The following is a 27,856-nucleotide window of genomic DNA, read 5'->3' as shown; positions in this document are numbered from 1 at the left end:
GTCAGAGCTCTGATCTCAAAGGAAGATTGAAGAGCTTCAATTTTTAAAAGTGACATGCGGCAAGAAAATTTACACTGACCTAGTACAACAATGTAAAACAAAACACAAATCTTTTCAACTCCCCGAATCGTCAGTAGCTGAAGCTATTTACAATTCTGGCCAAATTGCTGAAGACTATGACTGATAAACCTCCCAGAAAGAAACAATGGCATTTAATTGTGTCCCGTTCTTTTTGAGTCACCCTGCGTGGAAGGGCATTCAGTAAATACCAGCAAATATCAATTTTGCATAGTAGTTCAGAGACTGGGCTTTAGAGTCAGACGGCCCTGGATTTAAAACCTAATTCTGTCACTCACTGTCAGTGACCTTGGACATACAAAACTTAATGTCCGTCCATGTGCCTCTTTCCATATCTGCAAAATCAGGATCCTGATTCCGACGTCAGAGGTTGCTATGAGCCTTGGGTAAAAATAATCGTAGAATTTTTTTGATTACTCACAATGTATTTACTCACAGTGGAATATTATACAATTGTCAAATTAAATGATAGCCATACTTGAGGACATAAATAAGTATTGGCTTTACAATATTAAATTAAAAAGGAATACACGCAGACAGTAGTATGGTGATTACCGGAAGGGGTGTACTATAGGGGGGATAAGTGGTGATGGAAGAAGACTTGACTAAGGGTAGTGAACACACAATACAATACACAGATGTTGTGTAGAATTGTACAGCTGAAATCTATTAATTATTTTTACCCAATGTCACCCCAATAAATTCAATAAAAAAGAAGAAAAAAGGAAATCCTAAAAATAACACAGCATGATATCTTTTAATGAAGTTAAAAACAACTACAATTAAAATATCACTTCCTATCAAAGGAAAACAAATGAAGTCAAGACTATGGGGTCCAGGAACATGATTATCTTCGGTGAGAGGAGCAGAGGAAGGACTTGGGTCAGGAACCACACGGTGAGGGGTCCCTTACAACTACAGGCAGTTAGACAGACACGAGCAGAGAGAGGCCGATGGGCCAGGTTCAGGTCAGAGGGGCCGCCCTGTGTGCCCAGCAAGGGGCAACACTGGGGAAACAGTTCCTCCCTAGCATATTGCTGGTCATGAGGTTTAGACCCCCTGACCTTTTCCTCCCTAGAGGCCTCATTTGTATTTCAGCTCCAGGCCCAGAAAAGCAGCAAACCCGGACAACTGCCTCAGGAACAGCTGCATGAACTTATGACCCCCTGCTCTAGAGCTGACCCATCGGTGGAGACCATGGCCCTGAAAAAGCACATCTGGAAAGCTGGTGACTATTCCACTGAGACCTCTCCAGAGACCTCCCTGAGATTCTCACCTGCAAGAGAGAGATCAATACCCTCAACACAAAGGACCCAGCTCGATTTCTCTCCCAGGGGAGCACACACCTGCCATTCCCTTCCCCTTTTTCTTCCCCCACAGACACTGTATCCCCTAAACTCTAAGGGACCCCAGGAGTCTTGCAACCGGGGGAGCAGTGGGCAGTGGCAGCTCCTCCTGGGCTAACACCCTGAACCTGTCTCCAAGGCCCCTGTTCTCTGACTTTTTAGTGAGCCAAAGCAGCCCCACCTAGGCTTTCCTGTTGCTTTTCCTGAGTGCTTGCTTATTTCACTGTCCAGAGGGTGCGTTTGCTGCAGCCAATAAATTCTTGCTTCCTTTGCTGCCCTTTGCCTCTTGACTGAAATCTTTCCTTCAAGAAGACAAGTACCCAGGACATAGTATCTTGCCAGTAACCTTACCATCATAGTCTTACCTTTTGTTTGGGATAGGAAAGTAAGTCTCTGAGTTTATTATATTATTTTTTTAAAATAGCTAAATAAATAAGAGTGGGGTATAAGAGCAGTTAGTTTAATAAATAGTGACACTAGCAGTATAAAAACGCCCCAAGGAAAAATATCTTTGAAGAAAAGAAGTAAAATAGCAAAAAAGCATGTGATAGTCTCTAGTACTTTTGAAATTAAAATTCTATGATTATTTTCAGGCACTAAGAAGCACGTGGTAAATAATGAATTAGGTGTAGTGCATATTCTCCTTATGGCTGGGAAGTGTTAGCAAATCATTAGGACTCCTAGGAGCTATCTAATGATCTCGAGATCTAGCATGGCTTCCCTCTGTCTCTCTGTCTCTTAAATGCTTTCACATTTCTTACTAGGACCTAGCTGAGAATGATGTTGATGACACTATCCTAATGTCTTTTGGAAGCATCAGCTAAATTAATGCAGAACTGCTTATGTTTTCATTTGTAATAATAGCAAATGTAAAAAAAAAATAGTTGATTTCAAATATCTATGTATGAGATATGTGGGTAGGAAGGTAGATATGGAAATATCTATAATAACAAATGTCCTGTTACTGTTTCTAATTATTATGTAACATGTTTGAACTTATGTTAAGATATTTAAGATATTTCCATCCTGCCGAAACTGGTTTGGCTCAGTGGATAGAGCATTGGCCTGCAGACTGAAAGGTCCCGGGTTCAAGTCCAGTCAAGGGCATGTAACTTGTATACAGTGGGGAGTATGCAGGAGGCAGCTGATCGATGTTTCTAACTCTCTATCCCCCTCCCTTCCTCTCTGTAAAAAGTCAATAAAAAATATATTTTAAAAAAGGTATTTCTATCCCTTTCAAATGCACCATTACAAAAGTAGAAATAATAGTTTATATATGTAAATGCTTTATCCTGTGACATAAATACTAGCAGCATCCCATTGTATAGATGAAGAAACTGAGGCACCAAGCGATCATACAAGAAACATGGCCAAGATTACACAACTGGCTGGGGCCATTAACCAGTTCACTAAAGCTACAATATAGATACCATAGAGAAAATGATATTTCACAATATCTTACTAATGACCAGGATGCTTTCTTAGGTGCATGTTAAGTTCAAACAACACAGGGGGGAAATATCTGAAGATTCCATCTCCCTGTAACAGGAGTTAGTTAGGGTGAGACAAGTAGAGATGAAATAACAAATCATCTGGATATTGGATTTTAGACAGTAAAGACCCATCTGCCTTGGCAAGAGGCTTTTGTTTAACTGCCAGTTTGGTCTTTCCAATTCAGTGGCAGAAGAGGTGGTTTTCAACCAGAATAAGTATAGGTGTGTAATACAGACAGTTTCGTGGGAAGTTCTGTGGTCTCACCTTTGAGGATGCTTCCTCTTGGACTATGCTGGTGAGCAAGGTGGCCCTGTCTGCCTGCAGAGGAAAGATGAGCCAATGTGACGATGACTGATTCCCTAACAGATCGCCGGAAGACTGCAGGGCACAAGGTGTGAAATGGAAGGCCTTTTCCTGGTCCTGGAAGGCCTTGCGAAGAAACAGTTGCTGGGTCCCAAGAGATTCTTTCCTTCTTAGCCTTCCCCTTTCTCCTCTTTAAGAACTTGCATGTCAGAAGGCCTCTTGCTACCAAATTCATATTCTACAATCCCAAAGCTTCAAGCTGACACCACCAAGATCCCAGCTAATGACTGCCTTACGAGAGGGCTCAAGCAGTACATGCCAGCATGGGCAGTAGGGGAAAACACCTGAACTTTAAACTGTTTTTGAAAAGTTATTGTGTATACCAGTGTTTCCCAAACTTTTGACATATGTGTACCCCTTCTATAATTTTTGTAATGCTGAATACCCCTCATATTCATGAGAACGTAGAATTAGGCGCAGCTAAGCACGGTGCAGTGCATATCCCCACCAAACTCCGGTGCAACGCGCACCCCCACCAAACTCTTCCTGTACCCCTGGGGGTATGCGTACCACACTTTGGGAAACACTGGGTAGACAATGGAAACAAACAGGGGACATGCTCTTCTTCATGAGCACCTGTAAGGTGAACACACACACACACAAACTGTGTTACTAGGGTTGGCATTTGTCTGCGATGGAATATGCCAATCATGTAGGAACCTCTCCTACTTTATTTCTTCCCTCCATGAGTAGTTGATGCTTGTACATGTAAAAAGCAGGTTTCCTTTTGTTAGCATGAATGGTCCTCAGTTAAATCATGTGCTTTTATCATATCAATGTACAGAAGTATTTTTAGCCACATTACTTATAGAACATTTAGGTCTGCCTTCCAAAATTGTCATCTTTAGTGTTTGCTGGCCTGCTTTTAATTTACCAAAGCCGACCCTCCCCAAGCCCTGCAAAGCACACACCAGCAGCAGAGCTCCCCACATCCAGCGTATATTGGATACGCTTAATGTTCATCTTTATACACACAGGCGCTGGCATGTAAGAAATGTGGAGGGTGTCTATAAATCCAAGGAAACATTTAAGTGCACAGTGATACATAGATACATGGGTATAATACTTTATGTACTTGATAAATATTTCATCCCTACCATAAAGAAAGCTTTTTATCAACTTTGATTGTTTTTTTTATTACCTTAAAGTATTGCAGTTGTTTCTCAGCATTCATTGTTCCTTCCTTTTCTTGTCTCAGACAGGAATTGAAGATGAAAAGCTCTGTATCTCTCAGCCACCCTTTCAGCTCTTTGATCCTGACCTCCAGCTGCCTTACCAGGCTTCCGCTTTCGGGGGAGAGCAGGTCACGTGGGCCGGACCCACGGGGCCCTGCCATGGTGTCCTGGATCTTCTCTCCCAGGGTTTTCTAATGCATCAAATTAAAAACAAACACAAAAACAAACAAAACACCGACAAAAATAAAAACACAGATTAGCTTAGGTACCAAAACCATGTCGCAGTTTCTCTGGTGACAACGAACCCCTGGAAAGTGGCCAGCCCCACCTGCCATCTCACCACGAATATGAATTCAGATTAGCTCACTGTTCCGTTTAGGATTTGAATTCTTGAGCAATGTGTGTTGTTCTGACCACCACTAATGGGTTAAGAAGACCTCATTCACTCATAGATTCCTTTAACAGAAAGGAGATTTGACCCAAAAGTTCACCATGGTCACTGATAAAAATTCATTTGAATTCTCATAATGGGAGTTTGTAGTAAAAAAATAAAATAAAATAAAAATTAAAAAAAAAAATCTCTGCATAAATTTTTCAGGAGATAGAAGTCTGAGTTTAATCAGTGTACTAAAGAGGCCAAGAGAAGATTGTGCATGAAGAATTCAATTCCCTTTTTGGTTTTGTTTAGTGTAATTCACCAAACCCTATGACTGAGGGCTGCTAAGAAGGGACAGGCTCCTTGGTGCTGTTGTTCATTTGACCTGACTTGGGAATTGTTCAGCCCCACAATTTTCCCCACTGTGCATTGGTGGGCACTGGACTTCCCAATATATGTATAAAAGAAACCCCACCCACATGCTAGTGCCCTCTTGATTAACTACTCCGTCATGAAGGTGGAGTCAGTGGGAGTTAATCCATATTGATGAATTAAACCTAAAAAATAACCTTTACAACACAAATAAAATTAAGTCAACAAACATTCAACTGCTGTGCAGTGTTCATGGCATCTTTAGGAGATCATAACAGAAAAAATAGCCTTTCTTGCCAACACGTTTATATTTTCATGGTGCAAATATTGATAATTTGAAGACCCTCAGTAGAATCCAGATTTAGCCATTGTTTTTATGCTGTAACAAAAGTAGCAGCAGGAGGTGAAATCAATGCCCTTGGAGGGTAGGGTCACAAAAAAGAATTTATTGCCACTTTTTTGTTCTGGAACAGTTTGCAATCATAAATTCTTCATAAACAGAATACTTCAGAGAATGGTCCGTCTTCATAAATATACGACAGAGGACATCAATTTCATTTAATTCACAATTTGTGTCAGCACAGCAGATGCCAATGCCTGCCTTGATAGGGTTGTTTAATATGCAATTGAGACAGAGTAATATGCAGCACAGGGGACAAAATTTCACAGATTAAACTGTACGCACCACTGACATTTCATTCTAATGTATTTCCATTCCACACTGTTCACCTTAGATGAAAGTAATATTAAAAACCATATCCCTCTATTTTACTATTGTAAGAAGTTAAAAATCCTTGTCTTTAAATTTTTTTTCATGCCAATTAAAATGTAATCATGCCAATTAGAGTGGCAGGCCTGGTAGTATTAGTGTGGCACAGGTTTTATTCAAACCTTCCCTCTCCCTAAATCATTACACAACTCTGCATATTGTATTCAAATGGTATTATTGTCAAAATGGCAACCATTTTTAAGGTCTCTGACTCATAAAGAATAACTAAATAATCTATTTTTTAATGTTATGCTGATTTAAAATTTTTGTTGAGAAAGCAATATACATGACATACTTTAAGCAATGTTCAAAGAAAGAGTATTGTTAGTTATTTACCAAATTAGAAACAGATATAGTTCTATTTCTATATAACCAAACTATTGCTTTATCTACCAAACACCTAAAGTTGCTGTCCTCATTGAGGAAACAACCTTTTAAAATGTCCTATACTAACCACATTTCTCCTTAGGAGATCAAGGAATTCTGTAGAATTTCGAAGGTTCTGATTTAAATCACCATATGACAATGTGAAAGCCATTAATTACTATTAAAAAGTAATGTAACAATAGGTCAGAGTAAAAACTTTTAACATTCTAAGTTACTTTGCACAATCGCGAAGTGCACTGAATTTAGATGAGAAAGCAGGGATTAAACTCTCAGCTTTTTAATCACCTAGATTAAGCTCGGCAGAAACTGAGCACTGGCACTTCTCCAAGTCATCAAGGTACATGGAGAGCTTTTTATTCAAAATATTTTTGGAGTATTATTTCTTTAAAAATTAAAAAAAAAGAGAGAGAGACAGGAAATGGAAGGCATGCAAAATTAGGCTCCATAACTGACACCACCCATACTTAGCTATTATAATTAATCATTTAAGTAATTGACAAATTTAGCTTACCCTTGATTTGAAGTGAAGGCAATTTGGGAGAGAAGTTGATGGAAAAATACTGTTTAACCTCTCTCTCTCAGCTGTCTTCCCCAAAAGGACAGCACTGTCTCCTGCACAGACCATCCTGGCCTCTGGCTAGCAGAGCCTCTATATTGCCTTTTTGCCAGATTCTTGCATCTCAGTGTTTGGCTGAGACCCAGCCCATCATTGCGTGAAATGAATTACATGAAACTTTTTTTTTTTTGGCTTTTGTAAAAAGGGAGCTGGAAATTGAGGCACAAAACAGAGACCAATTTCATTCTGCAATTCAGATTTGCATCAAATCTGCATCTTTGTTTCAGTGGCTGTAGTGTGACTTGAAGGTTGTAGTCACAACGCACTTTCCATCAGAAAGGTCCAGGAAACAGTTAAACAGTGATGTCTCTAACATGTACCTTCAGAATAAATTCTATTAACGTGCATTCGAGCATGACAGGCAGTGTATATCAGATATACTGTATTATCATTGACTTGGTGCACACCCATAATACATGGCATATTTTACTTACTTCTTTATGTATTAAAGAACCAAAATTATTAAAGTCTGAGAGGAGACAAGCTGCGAGTAAAAAAAAAAAAAAATCAACAGAAGAGGAAAAGCAGTGTTTTTCAGCCATAATAGCACAATAGCTTGTTTGAAATGTAGGTAGTGAATTGAAAGAGAGAGATATTTGTGCCTCAAATTAGAAATCAGACAGATAGAGTACTTTACTACACAAAAAATGTACACATAGCCTACAAACAGTAATAAAAATGCAAATACCCCAAGCAGTTCCCATTTTTCATTAATTGAATCCACTTTTTCAAGGAGATCATGTGGTAGTAAAACGCCACCTTTCTTCAAAGCTTCCACCTTACTCAGCAGCTCTGTCTTTTTCAGGCCCCTGATGGACATTTCCACACTGTATCGCTGAAACAAGAAGAAAAGGTTCTTAGACAGTCTTTGAGCACAGCTCTAGTGATGCTTGTGGGGGTTAAATGTTTTTATTTCCAATAATATTTGTGAGAAGACTAAACCTAAATAACTTGAGTAGTGGAAGAACATTGCTGAAGATAGTAAAAAAACAAACAAACACATATATCACTCATACATCCATGAACATCCAAGTTATTCATTCCATTTAGTTGACTAAGATTTATGTCTTTTTAAACTAAAGTTCACACACACACATTTGATCTCCAATTTAAAATATTCTGAATCGGAAAACACGTGGTCTAAGGGGAGCTAATATTCAGTTAATTTTGGTCAACATTTGGCTCCAGAGTGCTGCCCATCTGTCATCTCTGCCCCCAGAGGTACAAATAAAATGATCCCTAAAGATGGTGTGACTTCCTCCTTATCTTATAAGTTCTCTGAATTCTCAGTTAAGATTTTTTTTTTCATTTTTCTTTTACTTAAAAACTCTGTGTCAGATGAGGTACATATAGAGAGGAAAAAGAAAACCAGTGATTTAAGAATGGTTACAAACCTATGCTTCCTATTGAATACTATGAAATGTTCTCAAACATCACAATTGTCTATAGAACCCTCTCCCCCAGCATACATTGTCTTGTACCACACTGCCAAATGAGTCTCTCCTAAAAGATGTTTGCTACAGATAACGTAGGTGCTACTTAATATGACAGTTACCATGGTGATTCTCTTCAAATAACTATTTGGACTACCTCATAGTGAGAAAGTCCTATATGATGAACAGCTATAAATGACTATGGCTACAGTTGTTAAATATATACGTAAAAACATCTCTAAGAAGAAAAACTAAGTTCTGGTTAAAATAGTAAACGAATTTCATAATTTTAGCACATTTCAAAAATATAATGATAATCCCCAAATTCATTTCATTGAGGCATAAGAGTCAGGTCACCGACAGTATTGCTCCATTGCCCTGACTGAGCTAAGATGAGGCTTTAACAGATCTAATCAGAAAAGCATTTGTCTGAGCAAAGGAGCAAATCAGCAAGTTCAAAACTTGCCCAAGCAGTTGGTTGATTTTATTTACCTTGAAAACATGATATTGTGTCAGATCCCAAATTAAATACAATTGGAAACAGCTTAAAGAAAAAGAAGGTGTGAAATCCCTGTTTCGGTTAATAGATCCTCAGCATTTGCATGCAAATGTTTGCATACTCTTAGTTTCATATTTTAATCTTTCATTTGCACTAAACATGCACATTATTTATATTATGTAAACTTCTCCAAATGTTAGTCATTTGTGGCACACAGAACAAAATATTTAAAATAGTGTGATTGAAAGCATTTCATGGTATTAACGGATGCTGATCAGGGTGTCAGAGTATCCAAAATTACATGAATATGCATGATGGGGGAAAAAAAAAATGAAGGTTTGCTTTAGAGCGCTTTCATCATTTGGCCTGTGATACCTGGGAAATTCTGACTGTGCCTTCTAACAGCAGACAATGACCTGGAGCACTTTACTTCAACAGTTAGAAAAAAACAATGTCCATTCGAGCATGCTGGACCCAACATTGAACAAGGATGCTGGACCCAACATTGAACAAGTATTCTAGAAACCTACATAGTGTTTTATTATTATAGTTAGAGTGATGATTGGAGGAGAGGGCAGTCTGCTTTCTGTAATCAGATACCCATCCGAAGGTGATGCCACTGACAAAGATTTACATAATAATACGGGGAAGCAGCATTCCAGGCGGGCAGAAGAATCCGATTCAGATCCGCAGCTTAGGCCACATGCAGGTGCCAACTGACAGAGGGGCAGGCTCCCTCTGTGTCTCCCCCGAGCGGCCTGGCCGAGTGCTCACACTCACCTATGACAAGCTCACCCCCCAGCTTTACCCCAACTTTGAACAGCTCCCACACAGCAGATCAATCAAAAAGGAAAACCGTTTAGATGTGTCCCCTAAACATGACAGCCTTGTAATAATAAACATACAAAAAAGCAATTAATTTCATTTTAATCATAAAATAATTTTCTCTGTGAAATGCAGTACAAGTAGTACAACAGCTATGATGGGAGGTTATTACATTAAAAAAAAATAAAACAAGTGTCTTAGGTATGCTCTCTGTCTTTGTCACCATGGAACCTACTATATGAACAGCCTCATGAAAGATGTGATTGATGGACACAGCCTTCAAACTATAAAAGCTAGGAGAATCCAGCTAATTGTTAGATGTATGGGTACATGGGCATGAAAGGTACTAAAATGTCATGTAATTTAAGGTGAAAATGCTTAGTATCTGAAGCACTCTGAAAATTGAATCAGATATGATTTAGTGCCTTAAGCTATATATATATATATGTATGGGTTACATTTTGTTGATGTTGGTATGGCTTTGCTCTTCTCTCTCCATCTCATCAGAAGCATTAGATAAGGAGAATCAACCACCAGCTTTCTCAGTTCTTGGTCATCCTATCAGTAGGGCTACTTTCTCCTGTGGTGAGAAGATCATTTAATCTTCCTATTCATTTCACCCACAGCAGTAAGTGAGTCAAGGCTGCCCCATTGTGTCCTGTAGTCTGTGGCTGCTTGCGGTGATCTAGACTGCTCTTCAATAGCCAAAAAGGGGTAGCAAAGTTAAAGTCAGATGGCTTTTCTTGAGTGCTAAGGTAAATAAGCATCCAGTATTTAATTTCCCCACAGCACCTGTGCTGGACTTCTCTGTCTAGTCAAAAATAAAATATACTTTATGGAAAGGGCATATTTACATTATTAAGTGTATTTACTTGGCCAATTCAATTTTGACTGCTGAAGCCTCCTAATAGATATGTGAATGATCTAAACTAAAGACACGGGACATTCCCATTCCAAATGCCACTTCTGTGTGTATACAGATTATATAAAGAAAATTAAAAAAAAAAAAACAGTTAAAAATAACCACATACACCAGTCTGCTGTTTTAACTAAGTACTAAAGAAGTTTTTAGAAAATTTGTACTCAGTACTTACTTTTTAAAAGCACAAATGCCAAAATTAAATTATAAAACAAAGCCAGCAAAAATGGGGATTTCTGAAGTAAATATAATTAGAAATGCATCAAGACTTGATTGAGATAACTTTTTTGACAGTTCTGCTAAAGGCTTTTTTCCCTCTTAAAACCTTTTTTTTTTTTTTTTTGTTAAAAATCACATAGAAAATTCTGCCCAAATGGAGACTGGAACAATGCCTTGAAACAGTGTTAATTGTCACCATGGAAACCAGAAGAATAAGCCATTTTGAAACTGGTATAGAAGGCACACATTGAGCAACTCAAGCATTTTCCTGCCTCCCTCAATGTTAAAGAACAAGATGCCTTGTCACTGTGAGGTCAGAGAAAGAAAGCATCATGAAAGGGTTATAGATGCTCACTGTCGAGTAAATAAAAAAATAAAAAATCAACTGCACCCGGCTAATGCTGTAAGATGCTATCCAGTGAATCTTTCTGAAACAGAAAGATCATCAAAAGATGGCCGGGACTGGGGGATAGACTCCACCTCAGCAGAACTTCAGGGCTATATTATGTGAACCTTGCCCCCAAAGCTCCCTGGGAATTCTACTGTTGTAATAAAACTTCAGAAGAGGGAAGAAAAAAGGCAGCATGATGGAATTCAAAATAATGCTCTAAAAGCACACAGAGAGATTAAGCCATCCATTGTAAGACTTTTGTATGGTGCTTCTGTTGGTTATGCTGAAAAGACACCAGACATTGCTGAGTGGAGAGTGAAGTTTTGGCTACGAGAAACACAAGAATTAAACCGAAGAATTTTCTCCATTATTAGAACAGGGCTGTCAATTCTGTGTCTTCCAGATCTGAGTATTTACATCTTATAGTATATTTTAACTGGGCTTTATGTGACTTTATATCAGGAAGTGTTAAAGCAAAGAAAATGATCTAGTTAGTAGAATGACAGATATAATAATAAAGATATTTGAATATCTTTCCCAGTATAAAATAATGCCACAGACACCTATACATTAAACATAATCCCATAAACACACAATGATAGATATATAGACAGACACACAGAGAAAATACACTGAGAAAATAAAATGCATTTTGGTCATAAGGAAGCAGTGCTAGGAACACACCAAAACACCAAACTACTGGCAAAACGATGAGTCAAAAAATATGCATTTTTGCACGAAATGCAGGGATGTCTCTGTCTATGACTCTGATATTGTGTTTTCTGGCTAGTGTTTGCCCTCCTCATGTGAGGCTTCATGGTGGCCCCTCAGCAAGTCCATGCCTAATGCCATTCAGGGGGGAACAAAGAGTCTTTTTATAGGAAAGTCCAGACCCACAGCTCAGCTGTAAAGCCGAGAGCGGGATCTGCCAGAGGCCAGCGCTGGCTGTGCAGCAGCTCCGGTGCTGCCCCCTTTTCAGAGCACAGTCCTGCGCTCACCCTGCGAGTGCTGCTCCCCGGGAGCTCCCCTCCCCAGCACTTCCGGAAGGTGTTCAAGACCCAAGAAGAGGGTTCAAGCCCAAGACAAATAATGGTCCTTATTTCTTGCAAATGCCTTGTGTTTTACCATTAGTGGTTTAGGGAGAATAATCGCAGAGGGAAATTACAGAGAGACTCCTACAATTGTCCTTGTAAATTAATAATAGACTTTCTTGATTGGGATAAATTTGCTGCTGAGCCTTTGGAAAAAAATTAAAAAGTGCAATGTCATTTAAAATTGCCAGAACTCGCACAGCAAATTACATCTGAGGTTAAGAATTGAGTTTCCCCCCCTCTTCTAGCTTATTCCATTTGCATGATCTGGGAAATCACATTACATTGGCCATGTATTGTTAATTGGACATAGATTGCATTATCTTTAATATAAATCAAACTACAAATATTAAAATGAATTGCAAATTCCCTAATAGAAGATCATAAAACAATCTTTCTAAAAGTATCTCCCATTAATAATTTAATTCCAATTATATCACTCAGAAAACTTAAGTAGGAAACCTGGCAACTTATTTCTCCAATCATTTATTTTACATAACAAATACCCAAGCCTTTTAAAATAAAGACCTGGCCCAGAATTCATTGTTACAGAACAAAAATAAAAACACCAATAAGTGCAAACATCTCGTGCTGACTTTGTGTAAAATACTGCATAAAACACACCAAAGCTTTCCTCTCTTGTCCCTTCTCTGCCCAAGTCAAGAGCGAGAAAAAAAAAAAAAAAGTGTCCTATACAGGAAATTTACTAAGTTTAAGAACTATTGTAATTATACTCTTAAAAGTTATAAAATTGATTATTATTCTTCTATTTATGTTTTAAAGGGTTCCCTAGCTTCTTAGATTTTTTTTCTATAAATGTGAGGTATTTCTGAAGCCTTTGCTTGGCCTTTAATGAGTTTATATTAAATATTTAATACTGTTTAGAGCATATCCACTCCTACCAAAAACAGTTATATTCCCAGCAGTCCCACTGTTTCAGGCAGAGGACTTGATTGATCCTCCAAGCCTGAACTGAGGAGAATGAAAAGAAGCAGTTGGAAAATAGCTGCAATCATTTAATGCAGATGACCTCTGACAGCCTCCCAGCTCCTCTATCTGAACAGAAATTTGCATGGGGTCTCTGTGCAGAGGAACAATGTAACCTAAATGGTAGACAATCTTTATTCTAATGAAGTGGGTGTCAAGGTCAATGTAAAACTGCAATGATAAATGGCGCACCACTAGGCAAGAGAAGTTGCATAGGCATTGTAGTGCTTTCACATTAATTGAAGACTGCAATGTGCTGCGTGAAAAGCACAAGCCCCTCTTTTCACCACAATGTGCTAACCCGCTGATGCAGAGGTGATTTCTTCAAGATGCTTGCTGTTGGCATGTATCTCATTGCAGAAATAACGCAAATACAAAATTATGGTACAAAATGGGCATTTTTGGAATCTAGCTTTTTCCTGGGATAGAATTGCAAAAATCCAAATAAAACGTCCCCAGACAACACCCTGACACCTAATGCCATGCCTTTGATCCCCTCTTCTTTTCTTTTTAGACCTGTCTTTAATTAGTTTCAACTAAGCAACCTTTTAGAGAACTCTTTGCTGGACACTCACGTACTGAACTGAGGAAAGAAGAATCATTCAAATATTATTCCCCCCCTCCCCCGCCTCTAAATTTTCTGTTTTGTCTGTAGTTAAGATCTTTAGGTATTGTAATGAAAAGCTTATGTTTGTTAAAGAAAATAACTATTTTCTAGTGTAACAACTAAAAAAACTATAGTTCACCATTGACAAAAAAATGGCACAGCAATAATTACATCATTACTTCAGTTGTTCTAGCAATCGGTGACAGTTGATATTTTTCATTATATAAAAATAAGGATAGTAAGCTGCTTAAAAAAATCCTGATCTACTTAAGTCTTATAAAGGGGACATTGTTTGCTAATACACTCATTAGCAACCAACCATTTTAACTTCATCAATTAAACAGGAAATGGCATTGCACCATTAGTTTCACAATTTGCTAAAATACCGATAAGAGCATATTACTAACCATTTGAGAAACATTTCCAGGCTCAAGGTATAATATATGATAAACTTGATGCATTTTTATGATGACTTTTAAAATTTATTCCGGTAAACTCCGTGATGCAGCTACCTTTCAAATATAAACTTCCTGCCACAAATAGACTTTCATAGCAGAATTACAGTTATACTAGTCAGGAATGGTCTGTAGGTATCTTGTTCTGTAATCCTGGTGACTGATTATATGCTATTGGTATGATGTATTATAAAATAAATGATGTTTCTAGTTTGCAACTCTGATGTAAAAACAAACTGTCTCAAATAGAAAGCAGCATTCCTGAAATGGTGATTCAGAGGGGGAAAAAATCTCAACTCGAAGGGAGATAGTGAAAAAGAAAAAAAAAGTTACTGATGAAACTGTTTAAAAAACTGTACAGCTTCATCTGTGTGTGATTTGTCAGGTCTGAAGCTTTGACGTGCCCGAGGGGCAGACCCCAGCGGGGAGTAGGCTGCCGAGCTAAATAGCTGTGAAAGAAGTCTTAATGTAGGATGGAATTCAAACTAACCTTGACATGACCTCGGGAAAAATATGCAAAAAGTAAAATGAATGCACTCTGCAAGATACATCCTAATTTTGTGGTGGAGCTGGTTAGTTTTACAAACATAACTGAGACCTTAAAAGAAAAACAGAAAGCTAGTAAAAGGTGGAAAACTTTGAATCCAGGCAAAAATGTAAGCAGGCATGATGTGTGACTGTGAAGGCATGTGAACCATTTGGAAAGAATCCAAATAAAAACCCACACCGAACAATATTATTGTCAGCCTGTCTATTCAGGAAAATTGTGGGTTTTTTTAGGTTGAATATAAATGACACAAAGCCAAGATTACATCATTGCATTACAAAGTCTGTGTGGCTTTTAGCTGAACAAGTCCCATGGATCTGTTGGTTTAGGACAGTAATTCAGTAAGGAGATTTTAATGTGTTATTTTTCCTCCAGGGTCAATAAAAAATAGAGGAATTTAAGCAGGAAATATCAAGGGTGCTCTCTAGTCTAGTTCTTGCTTTTGATCTGTATTTGCCAAGCCAAACTCAAATTTCAGCTGATGCACTGAGTCTTCATTTGACTTCATTATAAATTTTGCATGTTTTGAACTGATCAACTTAGGAGGCAGGCATTTATTGTAACTCCCTTGCCAAGTACTGGCTAACTCATTGGATATATGGAAATTTTAATTGAGTGTCAACTTGTATAAAAATTCAATCCCATTACCTTCTCAATGCAATTTTGTAGCAATACCGGTTATTTACTACACTACTAACCAGATTTTAAACATAATTAAATTGCTAAGAACATATACCCAAAATCTAATGACTTAAATCCCTACAGCAAAGATGTGAATTTTTGGACCCGGTATATGTGCTTCTATTAGATTTTCATAAGCCTAAAGTGAGTAGAAATATTCAATCATTTAGAAGCTCAGATGTACACGGAGTTCTGCCGAGAACCTGTTGAACAAATATAAAGATCACTGCTTAATGGCTGTGCTATTGCCAAGAGCTTCTCTTTGGTCTAGTCTTAATCAATATTTTTGATAGTGACATATGTAAGTAAAATATGAATGCAGCATGTTGATCAGAATGCCAGATTATACTAACGTCACTGATCAATAAAGAATAATATTTTAGCTCAGAGATCATAAATTCAAATATCTACTGGTAGCAGTGTACTAGTAAACTGGCTGGGGGGTAGGAGGAGCACTGATTTGTAGTGTTTGCTGATTTCCCAGGTGTAAATACTCCCACTGTGGCAGGTTCCAAGTTACCAAGATTCCAAGCTACCAATAGTTGCTAATATTGGCAAAATTCTTGAATATTTAGTCATCAGCTCTCAAAAGCTAGTATTAGCCAGCTCCAACACCCACTACCTAGACACTAATGTAAAGTAGTTGAATACTGAGCATAGGTATGACATCTTTAATCTTTCATCTTCCAACTATTGCTAGTGTCATGGAAAAAGACAACTATTTTTTTCTATTAAAAGAAAAAAATAGATAAATGTGATGATTACCAACACTTGATCCCGGTGAAGGGGAAATAAGAGGAAGAAGTATGTACTGATGAGAATAAGAAAACTCAATTTCCATCTAAATGGGGCAACCAGTAGCTTGGCCCACTGGAACTGGAAACAGTTATGTAACAGTCAATGACTGTTTTCTTCACACTCTCCCACCGCCCCCCCCCCCCAAGAAAATACAAAAACTGCATAAAGAATGGCTTCCATTATCTTTAGATTCAATGAGCAGACAGTGAAAGGTAAATGTCAAAACAAAAGAAATATGATTGGGAGCTTGAATAAAACAAACATAATAGGGTAAAAAATCAGAAAGGTAACAGGTAGATCAGCTTGACTATGGTTTACTAGACCCAAATCTGCAGTCCTGGTTCTGCTGGGGTTCCATTTTCCAAGAGGGAGCTACACCATGTGTCAGATGTACAAAGGAGAGCACTCCCGGGAGAGAGAAGACTCAACACCTCCCCAAGGAGCAAGCTGTCAAAAAAGCTGGAGGTACTCAGCAAAGGGGGAAATAAGAGTTGAAGATGAGAGAAGAAAAGAAAGGATATGTTAGCAGACTTAAACTGTTTAGAGGACTTCTACACAGAAAATATTAATCTGCTTTGTCTGACCTCAGAGGTCAAGCATAGGATCAACAACTGAATATAGGAATGTAGCTTGGGCAACAGTGAATTCCCATTCACCAGCAGTATTTAGGCAGAAGTCAACCTGGTTGGACATGTTATGGGCTAATGAGGCATTGAATTAGGATTGGCCTAGAAGAGAGGGTCTAAAGTTCTCTGTTTCAGAGCGCTGGGCTTCTCTGGGCCCACACCCACCATAACAAACACATTATTATGTGTAAAATAAATGCCAAGACCAAAAAACACAAGAGACTCAGATATAAGATTCTCACACAAAAAAACTTAAGAAAACAGCAATGGAGCAAAGACACAACCGTGTAAAACGTAAGCTATATAATCTAAACTCCAGATAGGACACAGAGAATGAAAAGAAGAGCCAAGGTTAACTGAAACTCCTCAAATTACCTTTAATCTGTCTCACTATAGAGAAATATTTCATTGAATTTGGGGTATTAAATGAAATCTTTTGGGTTCTTTTTTTTATATAAATACTTTATAAGAAACTTCCAATTTAGAATTCATGTAGTTCAGTCCATGAATTTCAACAAGATACTTCATGTAAATTTTTTAAGATATAAGCTTCATAAATGCTACTCTCAAAAATTTCCTGCTATCAACATAGAACTTTTGCTCACAGATATCTGAGAAATGTGCTATAACCCTTTCTGCCAGCAGTGTGGGCATAATGGCAATTTCTTCTTCCTGCCATGAAACTCCATGGTTGTGCTGCATTATGTCAAAATCTGCACATCTCAATGGTTTTTCTGTGCATTCCAATGCACTTCAGTGACGATGTGCATCATTGCCATAATATATCATGACTGTTCTAATTAGGCTTTCATAATGGTGCACCATATCTGAGCTGTTGTAATGTCATGTCAGCACATAGTCAGAATAGTTATGCAATTATATCATATCTGTTAGAGTATGCAATGTAGAATGAAAAAAAGGCATGAGAAGCAGCAATTAATGTAATGAAACTCAGCTTTCTCCTTTACAAAGTTTCCTGTTTAAAAGTACTATTCCTTTTCTTGTTTTCCATCTCCCAAGCTAAACAAATACCTCCAAAACCATTTTATTTTTGTTTACTTATATATTACTATATAATTTAGTGGATTTTTGAAAATAAAGACAAATAAGAAGAAAAGGGAAATCTCTGACTTCAGAGATGTCACAAAGAATGAGATTCACCTAATATAGGCTGCAAGAAATCCAGTAAAAACTTAAGTGTAGGAAATTAAACTCCACTGTAAACTTACATAAACTTCAAATACAGCATCACATTCTTCTATTTTCTTTGATCTCTTGTATAACCATAAAACTTCTTGCCTCACCCCCTAAAACTCTACTGATCAAGCTGTATCTTAAATAAACAAACTATGATAATGAGATAAAGCAGTAATTTTCAACTAGTGTACCAGGAGAATTTTAAAAACATGACTATTTAGTCAGGGGTACTTAGCTCTTTGACCCTAGATTGTCAAATAAAATAACAATAACGGCCAACACAATAGCTACCTGGTGAGAATGAATCAGAATTATACCTTTATTTTTGTCATATTGGCAAAAAATATATATTTTTTGGTGTGCCGCACAATTTTAGTAATTAGTTTATGCATGCAATGAGATGAAAAGGGTTGCAAGTAACTGAGATAGAGCATAATAAAATATTCACTTCCCTAAATTATGATGATAAATATCCACTTGCCTTTAGTCTAGCTGCCAAAATATAGCCAAATATCTATAAAAATAGGAATTTTATTATTTGGTCATAAATTTGAAGAAAAAGCGTTCAAAGGATGAGGAGCATATAATCTATTTTTTTTTTTTTTGGTCACCATGCCTTTTTTTGGGGTCACCATGGAATAACTTGAATATTTGAGGCCTTCATAAAACACTAAGTCAATGAGTAGTTTTCAAACTAAGTGATACAGGGAATGCTATTTGTTGTTTTAATATACAATCATAGGATAATTTATACATAAAAGCTTACCCATATCTCTATAGCTGAATTACAGAACTGTTCAATGCAAGTATTTATAATAGAAATGCTGAGGAAGCCTAAACTATGGATGTATATGATTGTGCAGCAGCAGCCATCTCAAATACAGATATATTTTTAGCATTAGGAGGCACCGAGTTTGTTTAAATCTAGACATTTTTTTTACAATTGCAAGTAATGTTAATAGCACACTGTAAATGTTAAGGCTAAGTGTGCAATGTCAAAATAGATTGAATCTCTCTGAAAATTGGAAATTCAGGCTTTTCAAACGTAATCCAGATGTTTGGCTTTTATTCAGATTTCAAGAAAGAAGGAACTAATATGATATAAAATTCATACATGCATATTTCATTAGTGCCTTTTGTATCGCTGAATTAAACATTCTGAAACGTGCTTTTCCCAAATCACATAGAGTTTTAAATCAAAGCAGTTGCCAAGATGTTGCGCACCTCAAAAATAATGCCAAATTGACGTCGTAAGGAAGAGACTATATATTTCTTAAGTTAATTCTGTTGGTAATGTTTCTTCAAAGAGAATATTTTGCTTTCTCTTTGAGGATGATAAGAAAAAGGAGAGGCAGAGCACTGTGGCCACTGCAGTTTATCAAAAAGATATTGCTGCGGAACAGGGTCACTGTGGAAACCTGTGAGACTCGGCGGACTCCATGAAAGCTGAGAGCACTAGCCTCCATAGTGTCGTCATCACAAACAACCTTTTCGAGTTTAGTGCAAATGGACATGCCTTGGGGACATGGACTTCAGCACTGAGAGGAATATCTAGAACAGCGTTTTTCAACCGCTGTTGAGAGATGTTGCCTGGTGTGCCGTAGGTGCAGACAAGACAAGAATTTTATAATTTTTCACTATTTTGTTTACTTAATATTTCATAATAAAGTAATTATAAAATACTTTCTTTGTGTTTATTTGATTCCTATTCAAGAGAATTACTTTATATATAGTCAATATAGGCACAGAGTTAAATTTTTTAACATTTTCTAATGGTGGTGTGCCTCGTGATTTTTTTCATGAAACAAGTGTGCCTTTGCCCAAAAAAGGTTGAAAAACACTGCTCTAGAACTCAACACGTGATGGTAAGTGTTAATACAGAGCCAACCAGAGCATCCCCAAGGTTGTCTGCTCCCAAAACACAATGGAAATGCCATCATACATGTATGCATTTTAGGGTGTTTTTACAGTTTCAAAAGGTTTTCACATCTACAGCCTTAATAGATTCATTATGCCATGAGTTTTTCTTGGTGACTACCCAAATCCCTGTCTAGTAAAGTACTTGATATCATTTTTCGAGGGTATTCTGGGGTTTTCACGTCAGATGGGGATGAATGTGGTTTCAGAATTAGATTATATGCTCCTATAATGGAGTGCTTAAGGTGAGGGGCCATGTGCTGTTTACCCTTCACCCACTTTCACTTGGCATTAAGGCACAGACTTAGAAGGTAGTTGGGAAATACTTATTCATTTGAATTCTCCCAAAAGGAAGACCAGATGAGTGTGGATCAGCTATAGAAATATATGCTGGGAATCGTTTTAGTATATAGAAATGAGTAGTTTGTGACTTCCTTCTTTATATTTGCATTTTATTCTAAGTGAAAAATATAATTGATAAAAATATCAGTACAGAAATATTGCTCTCAATTTTTACATAGAAACAATGAGCAAAGTTAATTGTTTTCCATGGCCAGAAATGGCTAACATAAGAAAAGCTCCTATAAAATGTACCAAGGAAAGAGGAAGGTGACAGCAGCTCTTTAAATAGTTCAGGACACCTTTTATGAGTTCAGTGTTTTCTCACAGTAATAACATTGGATCAGCATGCAAGAGGATGGGTCCAATTTCCAACTCCAGCATCAACCAGTCTGCTTCTGCCATGAACTATAAAACCTTTCTGTTCCAGCCTCCTCTCTCTCTCTCTCTCTCTCTCTCTCTCTCTCTCTCTCTCTCTCTCTCCCTCTCTCTCCCCTTTGGGGTACATGTTCATATTTACCAGAGAAAGATTTTAAGAAAATAAATTTCAGAGGTTTCAGGCTTTAAGCACTGTTTGTTGCTCCAACCTCAGAAAGCCTGTCATTTCAATGGATTGTTCTCTTTTTTGTTCTCCTATAGCAAGCCCATAGGGAAAGTTATCATTTCTGTCTTGCAGATTAAAAATGGATATAACGAAACTAAGGGACTTGCCCTAGGTCAGTAAGATAGTACTAAAACCCAGAAATGAACTTTTCAGAAGGAATTTCAGTCTAGTTTGCTAGGCCATGCTGTTGTTCTAAAAATTAAAAATAAATAAATAAATAAAATCTTTAGATATCAGTCCAGAAGTCTGAGGAAATCGGTGCCTTCTGGGAGCACAATATATAAGATCAAGAGTGCCATTCAAAATGACTCTGGAGTGGTCACAACACACTTAAAACACCCATTCTGTGGCTTCAGTGGTGTATACTCACCCTCCAAACCTAGGTAGATTTTTAATAGATTGAGGGTGAGGCTAAAAGAGCTGAAAGGAGAGTTCTCACTGATAGTGATACCTGTACTTCAGAAGAACAACAGTCCACCGTTTAAAGAAGCTCTAGGGTTAAGGTGAAAATGTACAGGCAGTCCTTGGGTTACGTTGGACTTGACTTACATTGTTTTGTGGTTATGTCTTCCATTTACTTATAAAAAAGTTCCGTCATTTCAACATATGTACATATGTGCTTTATGTTTTTTATTATTTATTTACCACAAGTAAAGGTCAAGAATTGTTTTATATATATAAATTTTTTTTTTTTTTTACTGTTTCACTTCATTACTGCTGGGTATGTGCTCCATGTGAGTGACGTAGGTGCTCATGTAGGTGGGGTCCCACTTACAGTAAAAATTGCGTTACATCGCGCAGTAGGAATGGATTTCTGATGTAACCTGAGAACCTTCTGTATTAGTAATAACTAAGACCATAAAGAGCAAGTCTGAGTTTTGATAACTGCTTTTGAGTACATTTTTCAAACTATGTAAGGGAATTGCTGTAATCATTCCAGAAAGTTTATTAGAAGAGCTTCATTAAAAAAGGAATGTGTGTGCCGAAACTGGTTTGGCTCAGTGGGATAAAGCATCAGTTTGCAGACTGAAAGGTCCCAGGTTTGATTCCGGTCAAGGGCATGTGCATTGGTTGCGGGCACATCCCCTGTAGGGGGGGTGCAGGAGGCACCTGGTTGATGTTTCTCTCTCATCGATGTTTCTGGCTCTCTATCCCTCTTCCTTCCTCTCTGTAAAAAATCAATAAAATATATATTTTTTTAAAAAAGGAATGTGTGTGCATGTGTGCGCGTATGTGTGTGTGTGTTTCTAAAATAAGGAAGAGGAAGAAGTAAAAATGTAGATAACAAAATGAAGGGAATGCATAAAGAGATAGAGAGAAAGTAATCTATCTATATAAAAGCCTAAGTGACCTTCAAAACCTAACGGACAATCAAATGGGCTGCATGGGGTGAACCAGGCTGGCAGGGGAGTTAGTGAGGGACAAACAAATGACTGAGCAGCAGGCTGCGTGGGGCGACCAGTCCAGCAGGGGGGTTAGTGAGGGGTGACCAAAGAACTGAGCAGCAGATTGCATGGGGCGACCAGGATGGCAGGGGGGCAGTTGGGGGTAACCAGGTTGGCAGGCAGGAGCAGTTGGGGCAATCAGGTCAGCAGGCAGAGCCTATTAGGAGTGATCAGGCTGGTAGGGGGGAAGTTAGGGGCAACCAGGCCAGCAGGGGGGGGGAAGTGAGAGGTGATCAGGTTGGCAGGCAGAGGTGGTTATGGGTGATCAGGCTGGCGGGGGGGAGGGAGACAATTAGGGGCATTCAGGGAGACAAGCAGGTGAGTGGTTAGGAGCCAGTGGTCCAGAATTGTGAGAGGCATGTCCGACTGCCGGTTCAGGCCCAATCCACAGAGATTTAAAAAAAAAAAAAAAAAAGTCTTCAATTTTAAAACACGTGACTTTCCTAATAAAATATTCATAACAAAATATTTCTCATTTGCAAGTAAGCCTGCAAATTTCCCCTTCGTTTTTATTATCTTAGAAATAAGGTATTGTAACAGAGTAAAATAAATCACATCTGAGTGGAGCCACTAGAAAGGTGAACAGTATATGCATAGCCATGGACACAGACAATAGTGTGGTGAAGCCCTGAGAGGGGCAGGTGTGGAGGGAGTCAATGGGAAACACAAAAACAAAGGGGACCTCATAATTCTTTTAACAATAAAGATAAATTTAAAAAAATAAAGTTCTACAGAGGAGGAAAAGTAGACAAACATATAATACATATTATATACATATGTATTTTTCCATATTATAGAACATTTATCAAGTAGGTATTATTTTCTCTACCCTTAACAAAGGGAGAAAGGAACATGTCGGTATTACCTGGTAATATTAATAAACTACTAGTGTATCTCAAAACTTATATACACATAACCATTTAATCACTAAGTTTTATAAACATAATGACAGAAAAGGATTCATGCTAACCATTGTAATTTGTGAACCAATGAGATTGGCAAATAACTAAGAAACTAACTAAATAAATAAATAAAAATTTAAAAAATCAAATTGAAAATACATACCCGGAGTCAGCTTGCCCATTTTAAAACTTTGCTTGCATTGTTTACTAGCTGCGCAATTCTCTGTGCCTTAATTGCTCATCTGGGGATCATAGTAATACTTCTTTCACTGAACACATGGATGAAAGCCATTAGGATTTGCCATTGCTTTGCTACTCTTCCCCCAGTGAATCTTCCTTGGTAAACTCCTAGGAGCATGTCAAACCATTTCCCAGATCTGAGGATTTCCCCCCATATTACATTCGTTTGCAATTCTACTTCCATATTTATATTCTGTATAGCAAAACCCAATTAAAATCTCATTTCTTCCATGAAGATGTTCTAAGAAGACCAGCAGTTATTTTCTTATACTATACAATATTCTCTTTGAATATCGTTTCATGGTTTTCTGTTGTTTTGTTTTTCTAAGTGAATTATGTTATTGAAGGAAAAAGATAACCTTCCTTTTATTTTGTTCTCTAAAACTCATAGTAATACCTAACAAATGTTCATTATCTCTAAGTCACTAAGGCCAGACAAAATGATTCCTTAGTCCTCCTTACTTCTAAAGCAAAGGTTGAATCATTAGACCATAAAGGTCTATAAATTCAAGCGAGATAAAAGCATCTTTGGACGTGCGGCAGTTAACTGGTTAATTCCTAATATATGTATCAGGGCAGATGGACACACATAATTTTAAAAATATAGGTGAGAAAAGAGAACTAAGGTAGGTAATGTCTCTGTGCTTAGGCACACAGGAAGTGATGCGAATTTTATAAATTATTAGTTGGGTTTGGTCATAATTAGTGCAGTTTGCAAAGTGGGAAAAGCTTGCAGTCAGTTTCCCTAGAGATGCATGAATCTGCCTTTAACCAGATAGCTCCCAGAGAAGCAGCCCCAGAGGGAACTGCGAATTAGTGTGATTGCCTGCCACCGGTCCCCCGGGGTAGACTTTGAATTCAAAGGTAAGCCTGTTCCTCACCAAAATACCCGAGAGACCTTTATGGTCTTTTCCTCATAGACGGCTAAACGCCTTTAGCCGTATTTGCCATGACATCCAGTGTGACAATTCAAATACAAGTCAGAGAGGTACACATACTGCAACACAAGCAGAAGGTAAGCACAGGTTGTCCATATGATATAAAATGACTGCTTTGTGATGGAAGTGTAAGTGGCTATATCTGTTCAATGCTGTAAAATAATGTGAGGAGCATTTGTCAATTCTGCCTAAAGAAAAAAAGGTAGGAAAAATTTAAATGTGTGGGAAATAAGACGTAGCAGAGAAAGCTGAGCTCCCCTGACAGATTCGGCAAAAGACACTGTTGAGAATTCAAATGAATAGTCATCTACCACTGAATCCAAGGAAAATGGAAAAGAAAGGTTCTAAAAGGGCTTCCCAAATACATATTTAGAACTACCTACAATGAACCAAAAACAACATGGCATTTAGAAATTACATACTTTTTTATGGTAGTTTTCCAAAATATATATATGTTTACTCATAAGTTTATTTCTTTAGACTTTGAAATTGAATTCCTAAAATCCCAGATTTTTGCCAGATTTCAAACTCAGTTGCTAATAAGAACAATCTTTTCCTTTTCACCAAAGAGAGGACCCCGAAGTGGAGTGGGCCTGAGCCACTCGGTGCATCCCCCTCACTCTGCAGATGCAGAAAGTGGCCCTGCCCAGGACGGCAGCCTCCTCCAGGGCTTTGTCACAGGGATTCCCATCTCTTTCCTAACGCCAGACTGTAGGAAGCTTAAAAATAAGATAAAAGAGAACTCAAAAGGGAATCTAGAGAATAAAATAACATAAAGACGCTGGGGCACTGAGGTGAAGTCCATCCGTGCTTTTCAAGAGAAATGAACATGTGGAAATGTGAGTGGCAATGGCCTTTGTCTTTTCACGAGGAAGCTTCCGGATCAGTTAAACCTGCTGGTATACCTGCGAGAGTGGACTGAGCCATGGTAAAGCTCTAAGAGTGATAGTCAAGCTTCTTTTTGAAAAAATCTACTTTGATATGTATGTGTAGGCATTTAAACATTTTAATTTTGTTTTTACTGTTTTAACTGCTTTCCTGATTTTACAATTCATTTTCTAAGTGAGTCACTGTGAATTCATGTTTCAAAACCAAACACAAAACGCAGGGTTCCTAGCCTGATCTCAGAGCAGACAAGCCAGCAGAGCAGTGCTGAGAGCAGAATAACGGCCAAAGTTGAAAGAAGTGAATTAGATTCGTTTTCTGCTTCCCTTTGGGTCCCACAAGTACAATAGAGGATAGGAGGCCACCTGGTGGTGAGATGAACCTATTAACCATTTATGCTGCGTTGGAAAGCAAGCAAGTAGGCGACTTTGGGTTATTGCAACACACAAACAAACAAACAAAAGCAAAAAAAAACACGAGAACCTTGGGCAAAACAATGATAGTCGATGGGTATTATGATAATACAACAGACATAAAACTGAATTGGAAAATCACTCAAACCTATAGAATAATACATATTCCTACACTGTTGCCATAATAATAATTATTTATACCAGAGACTAGCAAACATTTTCTCTGAAGAACCATCTAGTAAATAGTTTAGGCATGCAGATCATATGGCCACTGTTGAAAGCACTAACCTCTGCTATTTTAGTACAAAACAGCCATAGGCAATACACAAATGAATGTTGCTGGCTGTGTTCCAATAAAACTTTATTTAAATAACAGGCTATCTTTCGTCAACCTCTGGTTCTGTATTATGTATTGAGCTCATACTCTTTACCAAATATGGGACTGAACCCCTTACATACAGCACCTCACTGAATTCCAGCAACCTTTGGAGGTAGGTGTTATTCTCGTTTCACAAGTTTGAAAACTCCAGCTTAAAGAGTTTAAATATTTGGTGGACAATGTGCTAAGCTCCTTCTAACCTAGAAATGCTTTACGCTGCCGTAGCAGGTTTTCCTCTGTGACTGCAGACCCTCTTCCCACCCTCTCCCATCTTGCTTGCAGACACTACTTTGGGTTTCCTTCCACGGAGACTTGGCTCCTATTTCTCCACCTCACGTTCCTCTGAAATGCTGTCTCTTACCATCTCTTTCTCCATCACTTCTTTTGTGTTTAAAAACTCTATGTCAGTTTTCATAACAACAGATGTAAGCAAGTATGAAAATGGACAAAAGCAACGTATTAAAAATAGATAGCCACATATACAACAATAAGCCAAGGAAGCTGTCATACTGTATATGTTCCAAGTAGAATGTGAGCCAAAAGCATACTGCTCATTCTTACATAAATAATATATTATGTATCCGATGGGAGAAAAAACAGTTCAGTTTCTAAATGGGAAGAAGATTTTTTTTGGGTCCATTTTTATGTCATTTCCTTTTTCTTTTTAAACTTTGTTTTCCCTAGGTATAAGTGTAAGTCATACCATTTCAGACAGGCCACATTCCTCCACTAACCATCCATGAACTATGTTATTAACTTTTAATAAAGGAGAGTTGAAAAACCTGATGGGGAAATCCATGTGCTTGTGAAAACCTTCAGGTGTATGGATTTACCAGCAGTCTTTCAATATTAGCATATTTTCTTTGACAAAACACGATGGACATGGTTTCAGTTAGATGGAGTGTAGACAAAACTGAAATAAAGGTTTTTAAAAGATTTTTTTAACTTGAAAAGAAAACTGCAAAAGCTGGAGTAATAAGACTATATAGAAATCAGAAGAGGTCTAATTATTACCGAGCATGGATTTTGGTGGATCTGGCAATTAAACCTAGCAGAAAGGATTTATACCAGATATAAGAAGACTTTCAGGGCAGTGAGAATTGCTAAACATTTTAATAGGCGGTTGTGAATACCCTCTGGAAAGTTCTTCAATGGAGGACAAAGTCTCTTTTCTCTGGAATGGACAAAAACAATCCTTGAAAGAGAGTAAATGAAATAAAGTTTCTTTCTAGGTTACCTGCAGTCCTGAAACTCCAGGTAAAATTCTCACTTCCCATGGAAATAAATAACTGTACAAATTCTCTAAGAGACTGACTTTTTATGATTCAAGAAAAAAACACTCACTAAACAAGTAATTCAATTCAGAAATTATTTATTGAGTGCTAAATATTACCAGCCCTGGAAAGATGTCCACCCCAGTGGGGAATGGGTGTGTGTAGCAGTCTGGACAATGGGTAGGGAACACAATTATTCATTTCAGTTAATTAAAAAAAAAAAATTTGAACTCCAATGAGCTTCCTGGAACCATTTCCTGAACTTGGTG

The 27,856-nt window shown here is 37.7% G+C and overlaps 1 protein-coding gene and 1 long non-coding RNA gene across 10 annotated transcripts in view; one reads left to right on the top strand and one right to left on the bottom strand.

The window, feature by feature from the left end:
- The window catches only part of AKAP6 (A-kinase anchoring protein 6), a 456,973-nt gene that overhangs the window by 76,090 nt on the left and 353,027 nt on the right, over positions 1 to 27,856 (bottom strand). For all 8 annotated transcript variants that reach the window (XM_084874316.1, XM_084874310.1, XM_084874315.1 and 5 more), the window contains 2 exons: positions 7,665 to 7,811; positions 4,423 to 4,647 (listed from right to left, as the gene is read on the bottom strand). In XM_084874316.1, coding sequence (XP_084730442.1) covers positions 4,423 to 4,647; positions 7,665 to 7,811 — 372 coding nt within the window. The remainder of the gene's footprint in view (positions 1 to 4,422; positions 4,648 to 7,664; positions 7,812 to 27,856) is intronic.
- LOC311618090 overlaps positions 1 to 27,856 on the top strand; it is a 474,169-nt gene that overhangs the window by 381,792 nt on the left and 64,521 nt on the right. The window lies entirely within an intron of this gene.

The sequence above is a fragment of the Pipistrellus hanaki genome (genome assembly GCF_964339955.1).
Source record: "Pipistrellus hanaki genome assembly, chromosome: 1".
Lineage (NCBI taxonomy): Eukaryota > Metazoa > Chordata > Mammalia > Chiroptera > Vespertilionidae > Pipistrellus > Pipistrellus hanaki.
The sequence above is the reverse complement of the archived record's forward strand: the minus strand, read 5'-3'. Positions and strand labels throughout refer to the sequence as shown.